This window comes from Leptonychotes weddellii, chromosome 10 (genome assembly GCF_054177405.1).
Source record: "Leptonychotes weddellii isolate Sample4059 chromosome 10, ASM5417740v2, whole genome shotgun sequence".
NCBI lineage: Eukaryota > Metazoa > Chordata > Mammalia > Carnivora > Phocidae > Leptonychotes > Leptonychotes weddellii.
The window spans coordinates 111314137-111333951 of record NC_138378.1 but is presented as its reverse complement, the minus strand read 5'-3'; the positions used below and the strand labels follow the sequence as shown (position 1 = coordinate 111333951).

Genomic DNA, 19815 nt, shown 5'->3' with positions numbered 1-19815 from the left:
TTAAGCAGAAATATATAGATTTATCACTGCTAGTTCTTTCCTCCAAAAAGGTAACAGAAACAAGAGTGTAAGTGGGCAGGCACATGGTAGTACTTTACATAAGCATTCTGTCTGAAGAGATTAACAGGCAACACTGGCCATGCTGGAAACAGGGAGCAAGAGAAAGGGATGGAAAAAGAGGACTGTTCTGCTCTAGTTCTGGGAAGCCAATTCATTTCCTATCATATATATATATGAATTGGGAATCTACAGCAGCTGCTTCTTACACTTACTTCTGTCCATCCTTCACAAAACCTTTTAAAGAAGAGCCTCTATTAGTAGCGACAGCTTTTCCTCCAAGGCCAACGATGAGAGCTGTGAGTACGGCGCTCTTCCCACCTAGAGACAGGTGTTGAAGAAATCACATTCATTAAAGAGACATAAACGAAAAGGCTGACTCCCACCATTTGATGTAAAAAGATTTCTGAATGAAACTGTAAATTAGTTCTAACCCTGAAATGAAGTGTTACACTTCAATTATCATTTTCTTTCAGCGAACTTAAAAAAGTTGTTCCTATCACGAGATATTTAGCTCTGCTATTAGAAAAAAATTAGTACATTTCAGGAATCAAATTTTTGTCACTGATAAGGAAATGGAAAAAAATGGTTGATAGCTTCCCAACCTACAACTCTCATTGTTTCATCTTGGTCCATCAGCCAATATATTAAAAACGAGTCTATCTTTTCTAATTACACATGTATACTTGATTCATCTAATTTTTATTACATTCTAATTTAGACATAATTTATTTTTCCATAAATTCACAGAAGTAATAAACTATTTTTAACAACCCTTGAATACAAGCAACTCCATTGGGACAGGGATGTTGTTTGTTTTATTCAATGTTGTATCTCCAATAGCGGCCCATATAGGCACTCTGGTATTTAACAAATGAATGAATGAACTTAAATATGAAAAAATCATCAGTCATACAGATGAATGTTTCTATGTAATATTTTGACAATTATTATTCCTAATTTGAATATTATTCATTTGCTAGCTTTCTGAAAAGTACACTTCTTTTTATGCTAACAGATATAAAATATCACAAGCTGAAATTTTAAAATCTAAACAATTACCCAGAATATGTAATCATTTTCTGAACTCCACAATCAACCAATTCAATCAACTCTTACCAGCCTATCATTTTCCACGATATACCCTAAATTAACCCAAATATAGCACTGGTTAACTTGATTTAGTTCCTGGAATGCCTTTTGAGTCTCTAAATCTCTGTTTCTTTATTTCCAAATTTATTGCCTCCACTATTTACATTATTTCTTCTTCTCTCAGTTTTATTAATAAAATCACTGCTTCAAAATTAAAAACAAAAAAAAGACAAGACCTAATTGCAGAACCCACCGGTCTTTCCTTATTTCTTGTCCTGCGGGGCCTCCCAGTAGCAATGATCCCTCTGTCCATTCTCTCCTTCTGAAAACATTTTCCTCTTGACTGAACACAGAGCAGGGGAAACAAAGAACGACAACTAAACACTGAACAGAATGTGGAGCTGCACTCACCTACAGTCCTTTCTAAGCACCACCACCAGCTGTAGACCCTGACAAGCCTCCTTTCCGTGTACTGGCTCAATCAAACTGTCAACAGCTCAGGCCTGGCTGGTCCATCACAAAAGCTGCCTAACAGGTCTTTCTAACCCCTGTGTCTCTCCCCTTCTAATCCATTCTCCACGAGGAGGCCAGTTTGTTTCACAAATCTTGACCGTGTCATCCCTTCCTCATAAACTTTAATTGGTTCTCCACTGACTTTTGAATAAAACACCAAAATCTTTATCATGGCACTCAAGGTTCTCACCAATATCACCTACAACAGCACTCTCAAGTGTCAGTTACTACCCCTCCCTATCATGTAGGATATGATAAAGCCATCTAAGGTTGTTCACCACTGTCCATGCACATCTATTTCTACTCCTTCAAACCTGTGCTGACGCGCAATCTTTGCATGAAACATCTCAGCCTCTTCTTCCCCAGTAAGACCTACAGAACCTGTCCTATTCATTCAAGTACCACCTCAAATAACACCTCCTCTTTAAGCTTCATTGGCCACGGTGAGAAGTAGTTTCTTTCATGTTTGGATTCTATGGCACTCTGTTTATGCTCTATTATAACATTTAATAGGTGTAAGATGCAAGGCTGCCTCAATCACAATGAGGGTAGCTTGTCCACTCTTCTATGCTATGAATTTCAAAGTAAATGGATTAAAAAAAAATAAGCAGGAAATGTTTATTCTTACTACATAAATAACGAACCTAGAGTTAACTCATTATTTTCTTAAAATGTAGACTGGCAGCAAATACTGAAAATATTCATGACTTCAAGTTATAGATCTAAAACTTACATTTATCAGCATTCAGACACCTATTTTAAAAAGTTAATGCATTCTAACTGTAAAGTACTGCTCAAAGTCAAATAAGGAGGACAAAAGCACTTACTTCCATTGTTGCCAACAACAAAGTTGACATTAGAACCAAATTTAAAGGGTCCAAGCATCGAATGACACATGAAGTTTTTTAGCTGAATACTCTCAATTATTCCAACTTCTGCTGCGGTCTATTAACAAAAGAAAAAAAAAAGAGAGAGAGAGAGGAAGACAGAAAACAATTAATCTGTCTAATAAACTCACTATAATCATCTAAGCATTTGGAGAAAGTTCAGCAGGGTTACTAATGAAAAAAGTTATAGTAAGCAAATAACCTTAACTTCAATGAGTAAGATGAAATTAAATGGGAACCTTCTATGAGTAATCACTCATTCTAAAGTCCTTAAAGGATCTAATAATTGTATCACATAGTTTCTTAATAGGACAATACTAGTGTTTTGAGTCAGATAATTTTTTGTTGGAGGGGGGCTGTTTGGTGCATTTTGAGAATTTTAACAACATCCCTAGCTTCTACCCACTAGATGATAGTAGCACACATCTAACCCCAAGTTGTGATAACCAAAAATATATACAGATATTGTTAAATGTCCCCCCGGGGTGAGGGGGGATGCAAAATCCCCCCCTTGATTAAGAACCACTGGTACAGGGGCGCCTGGGTGGCTCAGTCGTTAAGCATCTGCCTTCAGCTCAGGTCATGATCTCAGGGTCCTGGGATCGAGCCCCACATCGGGCTCCCTGCTCCGCAGGAGGCCTGCTTCTCCCTCTCCCACTCCCCCTGTTTGTGTTCCCTCTCTCGCTGTGTCTCTCTCTGTCAAATAAATAAATAAAATCTTTAAAAAAAAAAAAAGAACCACTGGTACAATAAAATTTTTTAATCTTTTTTAACAGTGTCTTTAAAAACTCCCGGTTTCTCTTCTTCTGGGCGCCATCTTATTAAAAAGCAGAAACATTTACATCCTTGTATGAGCAGAATATTGGAAATTATGGTTGAAGACTTTTTAAAGTAAATTTTTATTTTGATCTAATTGTAGATGCATTGTAAGAAATAATAGAGGGATCCTGTGAATTCTTTACTTGGTTTCTGCCCATGGTACTTCTTAAAAACTGTAGTACAATATCACAACATTGATCCATTCAGGATACGGAACATTTCCATCACCACAAGGATTCCCTCATGTTGCCCTTTTATAGCCAAGCCACATCCCACCCAATCCACCTCGACCTTAACCCCTGGTCCACTAATCTGTTCTACATTTCTAGAACACTGTCAGTTCACAAATGTTATAGAAATGGCTATTGTTGCCTACATCAGGAGTTCACTGCTAAGTAGTATTTCATGGTATGAATGTACCATAGTGTTTAACCTGTTCACTCACTGAATGACATCTGGGTTGTTTCAGTTTTTGGCTATTATCAATAAAGCTGCTATAAACATTCATGTATAGGGGCGCCTGGGTGACTCAGTCATTAAGCATCTGCCTTCAGCTCAGCTCATGACCCCAGGGTCTTGGGACCGAGCCCCACATCGGGCTCCCTGCTCAGCGGGAAGCCTGCTTCTCCCTCTCCCACTCCCCCTGCTTGTGTTCCCTCTCTTGCTGTGTCTCTCTGTCAAATAAATAAATAAAATCTTAAAAAAAAAATTCATGTATAGAAGTTTGTGTGAAGGTACATCTTCATTTCTCCGGGACAAATGCTGGGTTATAGGGTGCATGGTGAATTAAAAAAAAAAGAACAGCCAAACTACTTTTCAGAGTGGCTGTATTATTTTACATTCCCACCAGCAATCTATGAATGATCCAGTTTCTCTGCATCCTTGCCAGCATTTGAACTTGTCACTGTTGTCACTGTTTTTAATTTTAGTCATTCTGATGGGTGTGTAGTAATATCTCATTGTGCTCTTAATTTGTACTTCCCCAGTAACAAATGATATTGAACATCATGTCATGTCACGTCCCTTACTGTCCTTCTGAAGCCTGCAGGGTTGATGCTACAGTTTTGTTACCGGTAATTTGTGCCTTCTTTCTCTTCTTCCCTTTGTTGGCCTTACCAGAGGTTTGTCAAATTTATTGATTATTCCAAAGAATAAGCTCTTTTATTGTTTTACCAATTGTTTCTGATAATTAACATAAATGTCAAAAGTAGTCATATTATTTTACCTTAGGTTTTTCCTTAAATCATACTGCCTTTCCTTACATTGAATTATCAAGAATATGACATATAAACCAGACATGAGAACCATGCCAGGCCCCAAATTTTGCACTTACCAAAGTAGAGGTACCATTAGTGAAAGAAACTGTACATTCATCTTCATCACCGTCTTTGTCAAAGTCATCCAGCTCTTCTTGTCTTGGTCTTTTGGCATTTTCAGGAGAGAAGAAATTTTCTTCCTTTCTTTTGGCCATCGGGTCTGAACATATATTAGAGTAACAATGCAGTAAATCAAGTACAGGCATCCATATGATGGTTCCATTCATATTAAACTTAACAAAATAAATGAGACAAAGCTTAAATTTTAAGTACTATGTCCATTCGTTTTTACTTTTAAAAAAGTAAAAATATCATCTGTACAGGAGGAAGGGGCCATAAGCCAAAGAACACCAGTGGCTACTAGAGGCTAGAAAGACAATGAAACAGATTCTCCCCTCGAGTCGCTAGGAAGAAACACAGCCCAACTGCTGTCTTGGTTTTAGCCCCAGGAGTCATGTCAAACTTCTAACCTGCAGAAGTATAAGGTAATAAATGTAATGTTATTGTCTTTTTAAATCATGTGTATATGCTGCACTAGCTGATTTTACTTCAGAGTTATTCATGGCCAAGATTTTGTTGATATGGGCCTACCTAAATGTTTTGACTCTTAAACTCACAAAAAGATTTTATTTGTGAAACTGTGGCTTCTAGTTTCCTAGATCTATTAATAGAGATGTCATATGCCTTCTGAAATTATCCCAATCATTCAATTTTTCAGATAAAACTATTAGTAGTTTCCCTTAACTATTCCCTAAATAGTCCATGCTGTCTACTTTTTTACAAATGTACTATAAAATTTATGCCTAGAAAACTAATGTATTTAAAATTACACAAGATTTTCTGAACATATGAAAACTGCACCTCAAGTTAAAGCCTCTGTGATTAAAATTAAATGTTATGACTGATTGTTGCTTCCATTTTTCTCTATAAAAACACATTTAAGACTTCAAATAAAAAAAAAAAAGATTTCAAATGATATGTACCTAATAACTATTTATTGAGTAAATGGAGAGAAAAATCCACAATATAGGTAATCAAAATGTCTAAGATACAAGGAAAGAACAAGAATAGTTCTAGTCTTGACCCATTTAAGTCCTTCAAGTACTATACCGTAGCAACCAGGTCTGTACCAGGTACCTGGGCAGCAAGAGAGTAACTGAGGTTTTCTCTCTCTTGATTTTGGACTGACGGACTCCTGTTAGTCCTCACTAGAGATGACAGCCATATGTGATGATATGCATACAGGGCAACAAAGCCAGTCTTAGTGTATGTGTGTCAGAAGGGTGGGAGACTTGTGGAGTGGTGTTCCAAGAGATGTGCAGGAACCCGAATGGGGCCTCTAGAGAAGGAATGTGAGCAAGAAAAGGAGGGTGAGAGAGGAAGAGACATCCATACACAGTGTTTAATTTTTTAATCCACTACTTTCCAAACTTATATTGACATAACCAATCTTGCAGAAATACCTGTGCATATTTTGGGGAACTATCTTTGTCAGGCTTGGTTATTTTGACAATGCATGCCTCATTAAATGAACTGAGTGGTTTTCCCATGCTTTTAATGCTCTGAAATCACTTCTACCGCATGACACATTAAATGTTTTTTCAAAGAGAGAAAGAAGTAGAATTAAAGCTATTAGAAAGTGGAGACTGTTTGAAAGTTAACTTTATGAAATCATTTAAATTTCTTTCTTGTATACCAGTTTTTACAGGTTCACTATATCCTCCTGAATCGATTTTTCTGTAATTTCATTTTGCAAAACATTGATAATGTAAAGCCTCACATTTACTACACAAGATTACCTTATGTTTTATAAAATCCTCATCTGTAGTCATGACTCCTTCATGCAAATTCTATTTAATTAAATTTTGAAATATTTTCTCCAAAAACTAGATCTTTAACTTTATCAAATCTAGGTTTCTTTAATGGGAATATTTTAATGTTTATTCATATTTTTTATACAACCAAATATAAGGGCTATGCAGTGGGTCTAGAGTTCAATCTTTTATTCTTTCTCTCAAAGTGCAAGCTAAAAAAAAGCAATCAGAGGCTTCCACTTCCAGGAAAATGGAATAGATATATTTTCCCCTATTCCTCCTGCTAAGGTAAAACTAAAAACTTTGGAAATTATATATATAACAAACATAACACAACTCTGAATGAGAAGGAGGGAGATTGACCAGGGACCTTAGGACACAAGGAATGACATCATGATGAGTTCCCTGAGTTTTTGTTTTGCTTCAAATACCCCAGACTTGGAGAAGACAGCAACTGAGGAAACACCAAAGAGTGTAGGGGGAAAAAAGGCCTAATGAAAGCTTGCTCTCTCTAGCCAAATGACCAGAAAAAGGGCATCCTAACAAGACAGAAAACTTTTAGACAATAATTGTTTTACTTCAGCCAAATACCACACACACACACACACAAAAACTGTGATGCTCCCTCTACTCCCCCAACAACACACACACTAGCAAAGGCCAAGTAGGTAGCCTGGACTTCCACCTTGTAAGGCCATAAGGAGGCATTTCCACATCCCAATCAGGCTAGTGTCAGAGAAGGCGATGTAGGCCAAATAGGGAGCCATGATAACGGTGTAAGTGGGGCCCACCTAGGAAGCCTAGATGTCTACCCTGATCAGACAGTAATAGGGTGCCACCTACTCCCATTTTCCGTTGGATAGTGTCACATGAGACCTTTTACCACTGCCCAGAGAGGTAAAGAGGCCACCCTGCAAAAGTACATGGAAACCATGTGGAACACCAAAATTCCTACTCATCCCTGGAGTCACTGAGGCTAAGGAAAGAGCTCTGGTAAAGTTCTAGATCTGAATCTTTGCGTCCACAGCCTAACACAACACAGAGGGCAGCAGTTCTCAAAGGTTGTGGCTGATCTCTTAAAAAGTACTCAGGACTAGGGGCGCCTGGGTGGCTCAGATGGTTAAACTTCTGCCTTCGGCTCAGGTCATGACCCCAGGGTCCTGGGATCGAGCCCCACATCAGGCTCCTGGCTCAGCAGGGAGCCTGCTTCTTCCTCTCCCTCTGCCTCTCTCCCTGCTCATGCTCTCTCTCTCTCTCTGTATCTGTGTCTCAAAATGAATAAATAAAATCTAAAAAAAAAAAAAAAAAAAAGTACTCAGGACTTCAAAGAGCTTTTTATTTATCCCTATCAATATCTACCATACTGTAAATTAAAACTGAGAAACTTTTAAAACAAAGAACACACATGTACACGTTCTATCAGTCCTCAGAGCAATGGCATCATCACATCTCATAACCTCTGGAAAACTCCATTCGCTCATAAGTGAATGAGAGTGAAAAAGGCAAATAACATCTGACTGTTACTATGAAAACTGTTTGACTTTGTAGACCCTTTGAAAGAGTCCTGGGCCGCACACTGCAAACTGCTTAGTACAGGGGATACTATAAGCAAGTCCATGACACAGTGCCATAAATTGCAAGGCATAGCTGGCCAGCAATTAAGCTAGAGCAGCAGAGAAGAAGCCAACCAGAGAATGACTTACAGACTTGATATTCAAAGTATGGTCCGTCCAAGGACCAGCAAGTAGCATCTACATCTCCTGGGAATGTATTAGATATCCAGAATCTCAGGCCCCTTCCTAAACCAAATGAATTAGAAACTTCATTTTTAACAAGATCTCAGGAGATTCACAAGTGCATTAGAGTTTGAGAAGAACTGTTGTAAACAACATTTTAAAACTTGGACTTTATCCTATCCTGAAGGCAATGAAGAACCTAATCATGCTAAAACAAATGCCATCTAAAAGGTATTTATTAGATCAAATCTGAAGGACATTTAACCTAAACAAATGCCTGAGACAATACTAACATTACAGTCACAATTACATAATACTCAACATCTTTTTTTTTTCAAATAATTGAATGTTAATTTTGAATCTCTTAAACAAGTTAAAACTTGAAAAGCCAACCTATTTCTCAAACTATTTAACAACGAGAGTCAATGTATATTAGTTTGCAGCTTGTTGCTAAATTAAATTCCCTGGAATACCACCATGCCATTATTTTCCCAAAAATACCTTCCTCTCTCCCACCCATTCTCTATTTCCTTCTCAATTACTGAGCAGTAATTTATTTATTGCAGGAAAGCAAAGAGGACACATTACCGTTTGGTTTTCCCCATGCTAAATGCCTTTTTAGATACTGTTTTCATTAATGCCCAATAATGATCTTGCAGTTAGCAGGCACTCAGACATCACCTGACTGATTTTAGTATTTTACCATGAAAAAATGGCAGTTTTTCAAGTAAAACTGGGGGAGGGAGGTGCATGTAGATAAATGTGGTTAAGCTTCTTAAAATGAATGTGAGATTCTGTACTACACAGAAGATGGTGTGCTACATGATGACGATGTTTTTTATTTGCTGTGCTTGGCCTAGGATTTGCAGTTTGCTATTAGGTTGCCATGGTAACATGCATCTGACAGACACCAAAGGATCCTACCTTTTAAAATACAAATTACTCTGTAATTTAATGATAATGGATTTTTAAAAACACATATGAATGTCCTGAGAGTCAGATACAAGTTAAACAGTAAAATTATTTCCAAAAGGCTAAAAAGACATATAAATAGATGCAAAGAAAAATACTTCTAATATTCTGAAATACAAAAGGGAAAAAAAATCTCCTCTGGATTTTCAACACATCCATAAAGCTCTTCATTTGTTTATTTACAATAAAAAAGTCAGAATTAAGGGATACATCTCTCCCTCACAGGAAGCAAATCAGAGCAGGATAGTAACATACATACAACTGTCAATAAAAAATAAGTTCAAGAAGGAAAATCAATAACCAAGAGTTAATTACAGCAAGTAAGTGAATAGGAAATTTGAGCGATCAAATACACTTCAACAGGATTATAAATTCCTAAACATTAAATTTTATTGTGAACCATCTAATAATTCATACTTCCCATTAACATCCAAGTAGGAACTAAGAGCAGTGAGAACAGATGTAACAGAAATGAAATTATCAACAGGAAATAATGGTCAAAAATAAAGGCAAATTGCTGCTACATCTGAATCTGCTATGGACTGTTTACCTCATCTCCAATTCTGCCCCTCCCACCACAACCGACGTACTCAATTCTGCATTAAACAATCTCATTTTTAATGTAGTAAACTAATTAAGCACATTGCTTGGGATTTTTCATAAAATCATAAGATGCAATACATAATAAATATTATAAATAGTTAAGTGAAAAAATTCTTAAGTCCATCTATCAAACAATTCTAGATCAGTGTGAATGGGGGCAAAAGAGACCAGCCACTAAAGGGTGAGGAGGCACTGAAGAAAAGAAGTGGCAATATCAGGGATGAGAGGAACAGAAGAAACCAAGAGATTTAAAAGTATGGGTGAGGGGCGCCTGGATGGCTCAGTTGTTAAGCATCTGCCTTCGATGCTTTTGGCTCAGGTCATGGTCCCAGGGTCCTGGGATGGAGCCCCATATCGAGCCCCGCATCAGGCTCCCTGCTCGGCGGGAAGCCTGCTTCTCCCTCTCCCATTCCCCCTGCTTGTGTTCCCTCTCTCGCTGTCATTCTCTGTCAAATAAATAAATAAAATCTTTAAAAAAATAAAAAAATAAAAGTATGGGTGAAATGGGGGAGTAGAATTAACATTTGTTAAATATCTACTTACTACATGCTTAGCTTTTGAGATAAACACTTTAACTCTTTTAATCCTCAACATCCTTATAAATACTGTCCTTATTTTACAAAAGGGGATATTGAGACTCAAGAAGACATTTTGCCCAGACTTGTGTAGCTATAACTTAGCAGAGCTCAGATCTAAACCCAGGTTTGTCAAAACCCAAAGTCAAACCTCTTCAATGCCCAGGTTCGTCCAGGCATGAACAACTGAGTTTGTTTACAGGCAGCGAAACTGGCTATTAATTTACTTGTTTTCTTATCTATATTTTGTTAATGTATAAAACTACAAAAAGGATTGTACTGTGATGTGTCCTTCTAATGTTACTATTTGAGCCAATTAAAACTTTGGGCTTCAAAAAATTTCATTTTGTGTTTCATTTTTAGAAACAATCTTTACACAATGCTAAATGCCATAATAAGTAGACAGTGCAGGTTTGGAAAGAAAAGGGGTAAATAATGCATTTATTTTGTTTGGAAACATTGAGTTTGAAGTGTTCCTAGGATATTGAGGAGAGGTCAACAGGCAGTAAAATATACTCTGCAGTAGGGGTGGATTTGGGAGTGATGCTAAGAAAGCTACAGAAATTATTTTGAATTTGGTCACCAGGGAAAGTAAATGAGAAAAGACGTATCTCATTAACTAGTGAATCAAAATGCTAACATTAATAGAAGTGACTATACTTGACCCTCAGGCACCTGGACTTACTAATGTGTGTGTATATACAGAACTGTGACATGTAATTATGCCTTAAATATAATGCATACCATTATGGTAAAATTTTGAGTTTCTTGTTTATTGATTCCTGAAAGTAAGTCAAATACAGCTTTGATTAATTTTTCTAACTTAGTTCTAAAAATTTAGGTAAGTCAAGATTTAGGTAGGTTTTATATAAAATTCTACATCTAGACACTCAGTAAAATAAACCTTTGGGGAATAAAAACTGATTCTCACTTTAACAACTTTAGTATACCATTTGTGCTTACCTTTGTTGCCAAGCTCAATACTAAATGCTTTACATTTATTAGAGATAGGGCTATAAATATCCTCCTCCCACCCCACACACAGACACACACACACACATTTAGAATCCAATTACAGAGTAAGAACTAAAACTTAAGAGGTGATACCAAAAAGCTCTGGGTCACACAACACTCGTTCTCTTACAAAAAACATGCTTTATAAGCAATATTCTAGTGATCTCCAAATTTTCTGTAATCATACCCATTCAGAAAAAGAAATTTTGAATACATATTTCAACATAAAATTATCACTCTGTGTATTTCGCACAGTACCAGAATGAGATAAAGTAAATCTAAGTAGAAGTTCTAATATGTTCCCTTCCACCCACACACCCAAGTAACTACTACCTAATACCTGCAGGCCAATGCATATGTTATTGAATTTTTTTTTTTTTTTTGCTACTGAATATTTGAAAAAACTATACAGCAGTCATCTAAAAGTTAGGGAGTTTGGACTTTTTTTTTTCTCTGAATATACATTCCAGAATAGCTTGTCTTTAAACACTCGCTTTTAATCTCCTACTCATGAAATATACACAGAGTAAAAGCGCTCGCGTAAGTTCTGCCTTTAGGGTTTACACACAAAATAGTTGCTCTTTCCAGGAATTATCACAATATTATCTGAAGTCTTGGTCCCACAGCCGTTTCTCTATCCTAGAGTCTTGTGTTCCGCAATTCCCAATCGGGATTCCTCTTCAGTTCATTTCCACAAGAGAAGAGGGAATAGAAATGCCATCATAAAACCTCCAAACATTACAATTTAATTTTTCTAGATAATACAATCTGCGTTGTCATGACGCTGGGGTTTAACAACAAATCGAAGTGCTATTTGCATACATCTCGTAAACAGACTAAGTTGTTGCCGGTGAGGTCTCAGATTCGCGCTAAGAGCCGGATGTCCGAGCCCACCCACCCCTCAAGCTACTCCCCTCAGCCGAGGGCCGGTAGGGGCCGGGCGCCGGGTCCCACAGCCCGAGCTGGATTTGTCACCCCGCCGGCGGAGCCCGAGGAGGGGCCCAGCGGCGACTGGCAAGTTTCCCGCGGTTCAGGAGACCTGTGTCGCCCGCAGAGACAGCCCGAAGATCCCCGCCGGCGGGCTGGCCCACTCGGGCCCACGGGGACACCCTGGACACCGCCGCAGCTCCGGTGACCGAGCCACCACCAGGTGGGCTGGAGGGCGCCGGCTAAGGGGGCAGCGACAGGGGATGGATCCGGAGCAAGGGAGAGCGACAGCGCGCGCCCTCACCTTACCTCGAACAAGTCCAAGTCTCCCCAAGGAACCCGATCGGCGCGGCTGTCGCGGTGCAGCTGGGCGCTAAGGACACCCTGGGGCGTCTCGGCCTCGGCTGGCCGCCGTTGGCCCACCAGGAACCGCGCGCCCGCGGTGGGAGAAGGCAAGAGACTGGCTGCCCCGGCGCCCACCGCCGGACACTCCGCGCCTGCGCCCCGCCCCCCCTCCCGCCGGGGCTCAGCCCGCGCGTGCGCGATTTGGAGTTTTCGCGCCCCTAGAGTCTAAGAGGAGGGGCCGGAAGTGCCCCTCAGCCGGCGGGGAAGCTGGTAGGCATACAGGGCTCGGCGTCGACGGGACATGCGGGGCCGGGTGATTTGCCTAAGTGAAAGGGAAGAGAACTCGGAGTACCCCGGCAACAGTTCCAAGCATGCGTACAGCCGACCGTCTGCAAGCCGGGAAAGTCTAGCGAGAGACTGCGGTCGCGGAAAGGGGACGGTTACTTCCCGGAAGAGGCGGGGCCACGTGGGAGCGGGCGCCGAATTAGAATTGCGTCCCGCAACTTACCGGGTCGGGTGCTGCAACCCAAATGTTAGTCTTTGCTTAGGGAAAAAGGAAAGAGGACTTTTCCTTTTGGTTCCTTCAAATTTTTTTTGTTTTTTTAGAAAATCTGTAAACTTGGAGGCAGCAATAGTTAGCATTCAGACCAAACTGGTAAATGACGGAGGGGCGTCTTCCAAAACCGAGGAGAAACGGTTGTCTGGGTAAGTCCCGCGGACCGTGGAGAGGCGGCCCCGCCCGGTCCTTCCTCTGGCTCCTCTGAAAGGCTGGGTTGGGGCGCTCCTCCGAACCTCGATCAGCGGCTCGGCTGGGAGTACGGTGGGAGATCCGCCTGGCCACGATCCGGCCCCGCTTGCTTGGCCCCCGGCCTCCCCGCCCTCGCCCCTCTCCGCCAAGGCCAATGGCCCCTGGATGTCCTCCTCCCGGGCACACTGTAGGGCGAACGCCCACGCCCGGTTCGAGGCCCAAGCGGGCGTAGTCACACTGCGGTGTTCCTTTTTCAGTGTTGTGCTCTGGAAATACTTCCAAGATAGCAGTTACCTTAAGGCATTGTGGTTATTTACTACAGTCTTGCCCCCGCCCTGGCCTATACTGTGAACCCCCCCTCAATAAATATCGGAACTAACGAAGTTTTAAGTTTCTTGGCGTAGCTTACAGTGCTGTTCTCACCTCTTCTGCCTTTACACAACTCAAGTGATTATGTTCATCTAGTCAGATATTCTACTTTCTATATTCCGCAGTCTTCCCTTGGAGATGGGAAAAAGTGGCATTTACCGCTACCCCACTTCACCCCCAAATAGATAGATGACAAATTTCTGGGCTCCAGTAATGGAATTCCTTCCATCGAAGTCACCTTTTGCTTCTAAAGATAATCAAATGTATATTCTTCCCGTTGGGGCCCTTGCCATGGCACAATGGAAAGTAGGACCTGGTCAAAATAGACTGAAACACTATACTATCTGGTCTAAGGGTCCTTAGTAAACAATGGGAAACAGTTGGGTGGTTTCTGCTCAGATGTCACTTCCTTTAGGAAGCCTTTTTTGATGCCCAGTATTAGGTAAGGTACTTACTCAGTGTACTCCTATAGCTCACTCATGTTACCTCTGCCTGTCCGTGACACATTGTTGTAATTCTCTTTTCATCTCTAGTCTCACTTGCCCTACTAAAGTCCTTAAGTGCAGGGCTTTTCCCTCATTGTATCTAGCATCTAGAGTTCCTGGTACATAGTAGACATTTAGTAAATACTTAACTGTAAGTTAAGTCTGGGGTATGTTATGCTTCAAAGTTTACGCTAAATTCATGTGAAAATAAAACTGAAGAAATCGGGGCGCCTGGGTGGCTCAGATGGTTAAGCGTCTGCCTTTGGCTCAGGTCATGATCTCAGGGTCCTGGGATCGAGTCCCATATGCGGCTCCTTGCTTAGCAAGGAGCCTGCTTCTCCCTCTGCCTGCCACTCCCCCTGCTTGTACTCTCCCTCTCGCAAAAAAAATAAATAAAATCTTAAAAAAAAAAACCTGAAGAAATCATAAAAAAACAGCATTAATTAGTGAAATTATATGGAAATCCCATACAATCCAGTCTTGTACTGAAATAAACCATTTACCTATCTTTATATGAAAACATAGTCTTGTAAGTGGGAATTGGGAAATTGAAAATATTTCTCGCTTTGTTGTTAAGGAGGTTTTTTTCTAATGTTTTGGCTTAAAACGGAAATAAAATTGGAAAACTTGGTTTAATAAAATGTGTATTTTTGCATAAATCAAACCACTGACCTCTTTTTATGTTCTTTAAAATTTGATTCATTAGTGGAATTAGCAAGGTTCTGTGCTTTTCTCACCTCATTCAGTTTTATAATTAACCAATAAAAGCTTATTAGCTTTTAAGGAAGTTTTAGGAGCATAAATTGATTTATGGGCACCATATGGTTACATCAAAGGATTTGTTTTGTTTTAACCTGAAGTGGATTCTTGAGCCCTTTCTTTAAACTAGAAATACATGTCCTTTCTGTCAAGTAATAGTATCTAGAATAGAGTGATTGTCTTTATTTTAGTATAAGCTACCAAAACTGGTCATGAAGTTCAAAGGATATCAGAATCTTATAGTTCATCTGGTTTAGTGCCTCTCATTTTGTAGATGGGTTGAATATCTTCCCGAGGTCATACAGCTTCAGTATTATATCCAAGACCAAAATCCTAGGTTTCCAATCCTAAGTCTGGTACTTTTTCAGTAAACTAAATAAATTGAAGACACTAATAGGTTATGAAGTTATTTACTGTGGGTTGTTCTGACTTTGTTGATTCATTTAAGTATTCTAGTGTCACATTAATTCTTAAGAATTGTTAATATGTTAAGGAGACTTCTTTTTATAGGTAATATACATTGATGCATGATCAGATTGATGTCAATAAAATTTACTACGTTATAAAAGATGGGAGTAGAGACTCACCAAATCCCACACCACAAATTTTTCAAATTGTACCTTATTAAAAAATAAGCAAGAAAAAATTATACATAGTTGTGAGTGAGTTTGCTATATTTTGTATTTAAATTTTACTTAATGCTGAGCTGTTTTCAAGTAACCTCATCAGGTTGATCATGACCTCATTCAAAAACCATCTGTTCTATTTTTGAGTGTAGTTGTACTTGAATATCTTAAAAGCTGTTGCATTCTGTCCCTTTTTGGAACTTTATGTGCTTTTACAATCTTACTGATACAATCTTACTGTTCCAGAGGACACACTGGAGCAAAGAAAGTGGCAAGGAAGGGACAACAATAGATCATGGGAATAGACATTTAGGATTAACTGTGTTCTTAAAACATGTTGTGTTATTTTTCATAAAATAAACATTTCACATAATTTTTCCCTTTCTGGACTATTGGGGTATTCTTTATATATTCTGCTTTTAGGAGTGATTTTTCAAAAGGAACATGCATTTTAAACTTAACCGATTCGATTTAGATCATAGATCTAATGAAGATAATCCAAAAATAGTATTTTAAAATAATGTATTACGTGTAAAACACTTATGTAATTTTACATAATTTCTTTTTGCATTTTATAACTGGCTATAAGATAGCACCATAAGTGCAGAAGCAAATTAATGTGACAAACAGAAGGAGTAAATTAACATGTGACAATCAGGAAGATGATGATTTTAATATGTTTTAGGTTTTTAAACAGGATCACTGGCTTCTACGAGGAGAATGATTGTGTAGGAGAGGAGGGTAGTAAAAAGTAGAAGCAGGGAGGCCAGTTGGGAGACTGTTAAAGTTGTATCCAGACAATGCCAGGGGACTATCATTAGAAATGGGGATTTCGGATATATTTTGAAAGATTTGCTGATGGAGCAGGTGTTGGGGAGCTAAGTACAGAGAAGAATCAAGAAGGACTGCTAGGTTTTTGGCCTAAGCAACTGGAAGTAAAACAGTTTTGAGGACAGGTGGTGGAATCGAGAGTTAAATGCATATTACACATCCGCGTGAAGGCAAAGTAGGCAATTCGATATTCTAGTTAACAGCCCAGGGGAGATGTCAGATGAAGTGGGATAAATAATATTAGGGAGACTGGAGAAGAGTTCATTATAGAGTCTTGAAAGGAGACTCAGCAATAATGTCCTTTCCAGTGTAGTCTGCCTCTGCCTGTAAAAATATTCTTCTATAATTCTTTCTGCTCACTTTCCGGTTCCCATACACACTCCCAACCCTTTTAATACATTGCTTGGCATAGTTCTAATTCGTTATTTTTTTAGTTAAAAGTAGTGAAGGCTTTATAAAACTTTATAATTCAAGGTCTAACAGAAGTTCATTAATGTAAAGTTAGAGAAAAAAGATTCATTGGCGCATGTCATGGAAGCTAGCTCCTATTAAAATGTCCCCTTGATTCCTATCATTCAGAGAAAAAAGTGAGAAAAAAAAAGTATATTTCACAATAGCAGCAATTCTACCATGCTAATGAAAAAACTGAGCCAAGCGTTACTATTTTATAGGTGTGTGCTTGGGGAGCACAAAGAGACTCCCCTCTTTTTCAGATCCATCTCAATAGCTACACAGGGACTGTAGGGTAAGGTATCAGTCAGTTTGAAAAGATTTGAGATAGATTTTAAAATATGGTGACCAAAAAGATAGGCAACGAAAGAGACAGTTTTCTGGAAAATATTACATAACTCAGAAAAAGTGGAGAAGAAAATACTTCAGCTCAGAGATAGTAACTCAAATTTTACTTTCTGGGAACCAACAGATAGTTCTCATTCTTTTTCTTTTTGCCTACATCGTTCATAACAGTTGTGTTTGTTTTTTTTTTTTTTAAGATTTTATTTATTTGACAGAGAGATAGAGAGCACAAGTAGGCAGAGAGGCAGGCCAAGGGAGAGGGAGAAGCAGGCTCTCTGCTGAGCAGGGAGCCCGATGCGGGGCTCTATCCCAGGACCCTGGGATCATGACCCAAGCCGAAGGCAGCCGCTTAACCGACTGAGCCACCCAGGCGCCCCAACAGTTGTGTTTAGTAGCTGTGATTCCAACTTTGTAGTCTTCTCTCACATTTTAGTAAAGGAATAGCCAAAATAGATGTCCTAGGTAGACATTACTGATAGCTGTTCAACTACCAGTGCTGGTGGTTCTGTAACACAACTGTGGATGCTTGTTCTTTAAACCAGGTATATTCTGACAAAAGAAAATAAAATAGCATGAAGAATTACATTTTAAGTGTAATAATCATGTTATGTTGAAAATATTATTGGGGCGCCTGGGTGGCTCAGTCGGTTAAGCATCTGCCTTCCACTCAGGTCATGATCCCAGGGTCCTGGGATGGAGCCCTGCATTGGGCTCCCTGCTCGGGGGGAAGTCTGCTTCTCCCTCTGTCTCTACCCCTCCCCTGCTTGTGTTTCCTCTCCCCCCAAGTAAATAAATAAAATCTTTAAAAAACATATCATTTATGGGTTTAGTTAAAGGCCCTCTTGATCTTGCTTAAGGGATCCAATCTGTGGAATTTTAGTGTTTTAATAGAATCAGTTCCAGGCTTATTTTTTTCCAGGCTTGGCTGCCCTAGTGAATAATAATCCATTAAAGTCTTTACAAAATGTTCCTAATGTGCTTGAAATAATTAGAGGACTACAGTTTGTAAAATCAAGAGTCTACCTCATCAACATCTCTAATTTTTTTTCTACAATCTTCAGAAGGACTATAATATGCATTGCAGTCCTTTACATAAATGTGTGTTTATCTATGCCATCATAAACAACACTGCACTAGATGGCAATCTTCATTCATTATTATTTTCTACTATGTGTGTGGTCAACTCATGAAATGAAGCATCAGAGGTAAGACCGGAAGGAAGGAACCTGTGAGCAGGAAAGGCCAGAGGTAAGAATGCACCTTGCCTAACTAAGTCCACATGACTAGCTCCTAGATGATCTGAAGGAAACCAGAAAATGTGAATCTCTCATCCCTAAAAAAGCCATACTCAAGTCAGATTTGATATGAGGTACTCGTAAATTTGCAGAACCTTGCTTTGTAATTTGACCCATGAACTATAGTCATATTTGATCTCTTAATATTTAGGCAAGAAGTAAACCACCTAAAGATTTCTAGTTTTATTTCCCCAACCTTTTACAGATAGGACCACATTTTTTTAACATTTTTTAATTTGAAAAATGATATATACATATAATTATTTAAAAAATTAACACAAAGGAGTATACTTTGAAGAGTAATTCTTCCCCTTCCTAAACTACAATCATCCCTGATATATAACCTATTTTGTACCTGTTTTCATTTTAAAACTTGGAGATTGTACATGTAGATCTGTCCCATTTTTCCGTATCACCTGTTCTTTTTGAACATACCATAATTTATTAAAGAAAGTCCTTAATGAACATTTGGTTCTTCTTACTGTTTTACTGTTATAAACAATGCTACAGTCAATATCCTTTTTTTTTTTTTTAAGATTTATTTGACAGAGACAGAGCGAGAGAAGGAACACAAGTAGGGGGAGTGGGAGAGGGAGAAGCAGGCTTCCCGCGGAGCAGGGAACCCGATGTGGGGCTCGATCCCAGGACCCTGGGATCATGACCTGAGCTGAAGGCAGATGCTTAACGACTGAGCTACCCAGGGGCCCCTACAGTCAGTATCCTTTTATATAAATCTGCTCACAGCTAAGAGCATATCTTAAATTCCTGGGAGACCTTTTGCTAATCAGAAGATAACCTGCATTTAAAATTTTGACAGCTAGAGTCAAGGTCACATTTAAATGAAATATGATCAGTTATAATGTTCCTCCAGAGAGAGAAATTGCATAATTTCCTTCAATAGCAATCCATTCCGGTATACAATTTGAATCACAAATAAAAGGAAAGCAAAACTGTCAACAAGAATGTCCCTCTCAAACTTTCTACTTCTGAGTTTTATGCGTTCTGATGTTTAAGACTGTAAAAGTCTTACTTCCTTTCATAATAATGACTTAGAAAATACATGTGTCCCCACTCTTTGTCCAGAATTAACTGCAACTTTTTACATTAACAGAGATAAAACCTTATCTTTGAATCAATGCCACAATGCAGCATTCAACCAGTGGGGCTTCTTATGTGAAATAGACTACCTAATGCTTTATACTTTGCATTTAAATCTGTGTATTTTTCTTTGTAAAGT

General features: G+C 39.0%; 2 protein-coding genes across 8 annotated transcripts in view; one reads left to right on the top strand and one right to left on the bottom strand.

Annotated features, from left to right (window-relative positions):
* Window positions 1–19815, bottom strand: part of SMC6 (structural maintenance of chromosomes 6) — a 94748-nt gene that overhangs the window by 64962 nt on the left and 9971 nt on the right. The window contains exons 1-4 of one of the 4 annotated variants that reach the window (XM_081797160.1): window positions 12635–12808; window positions 4702–4844; window positions 2490–2607; window positions 273–378 (exon numbers count right to left, since the gene is read on the bottom strand). In XM_081797160.1, the coding sequence (XP_081653286.1) occupies window positions 273–378; window positions 2490–2607; window positions 4702–4839 (362 nt within the window). In that variant the 5' untranslated portion in view covers window positions 4840–4844; window positions 12635–12808. Of the gene's footprint in view, window positions 1–272; window positions 379–2489; window positions 2608–4701; window positions 4845–8201; window positions 8667–12634; window positions 12809–19815 lie in introns of those variants that run through there. The other 3 variants (XM_081797156.1, XM_081797157.1, XM_081797158.1) reach the window with 3 other exon arrangements.
* Window positions 12954–19815, top strand: part of GEN1 (GEN1 structure-specific endonuclease) — a 31762-nt gene continuing 24900 nt past the window's right edge. Inside the window, exons 1-3 of one of the 4 annotated variants that reach the window (XM_081797163.1) lie at window positions 12954–13202; window positions 13277–13375; window positions 18487–18531. The gene's annotated coding sequence lies outside the window, so the exon portion shown is untranslated. Of the gene's footprint in view, window positions 13376–18005; window positions 18532–19815 lie in introns of those variants that run through there. The other 3 variants (XM_081797162.1, XM_081797161.1, XM_081797164.1) reach the window with 3 other exon arrangements.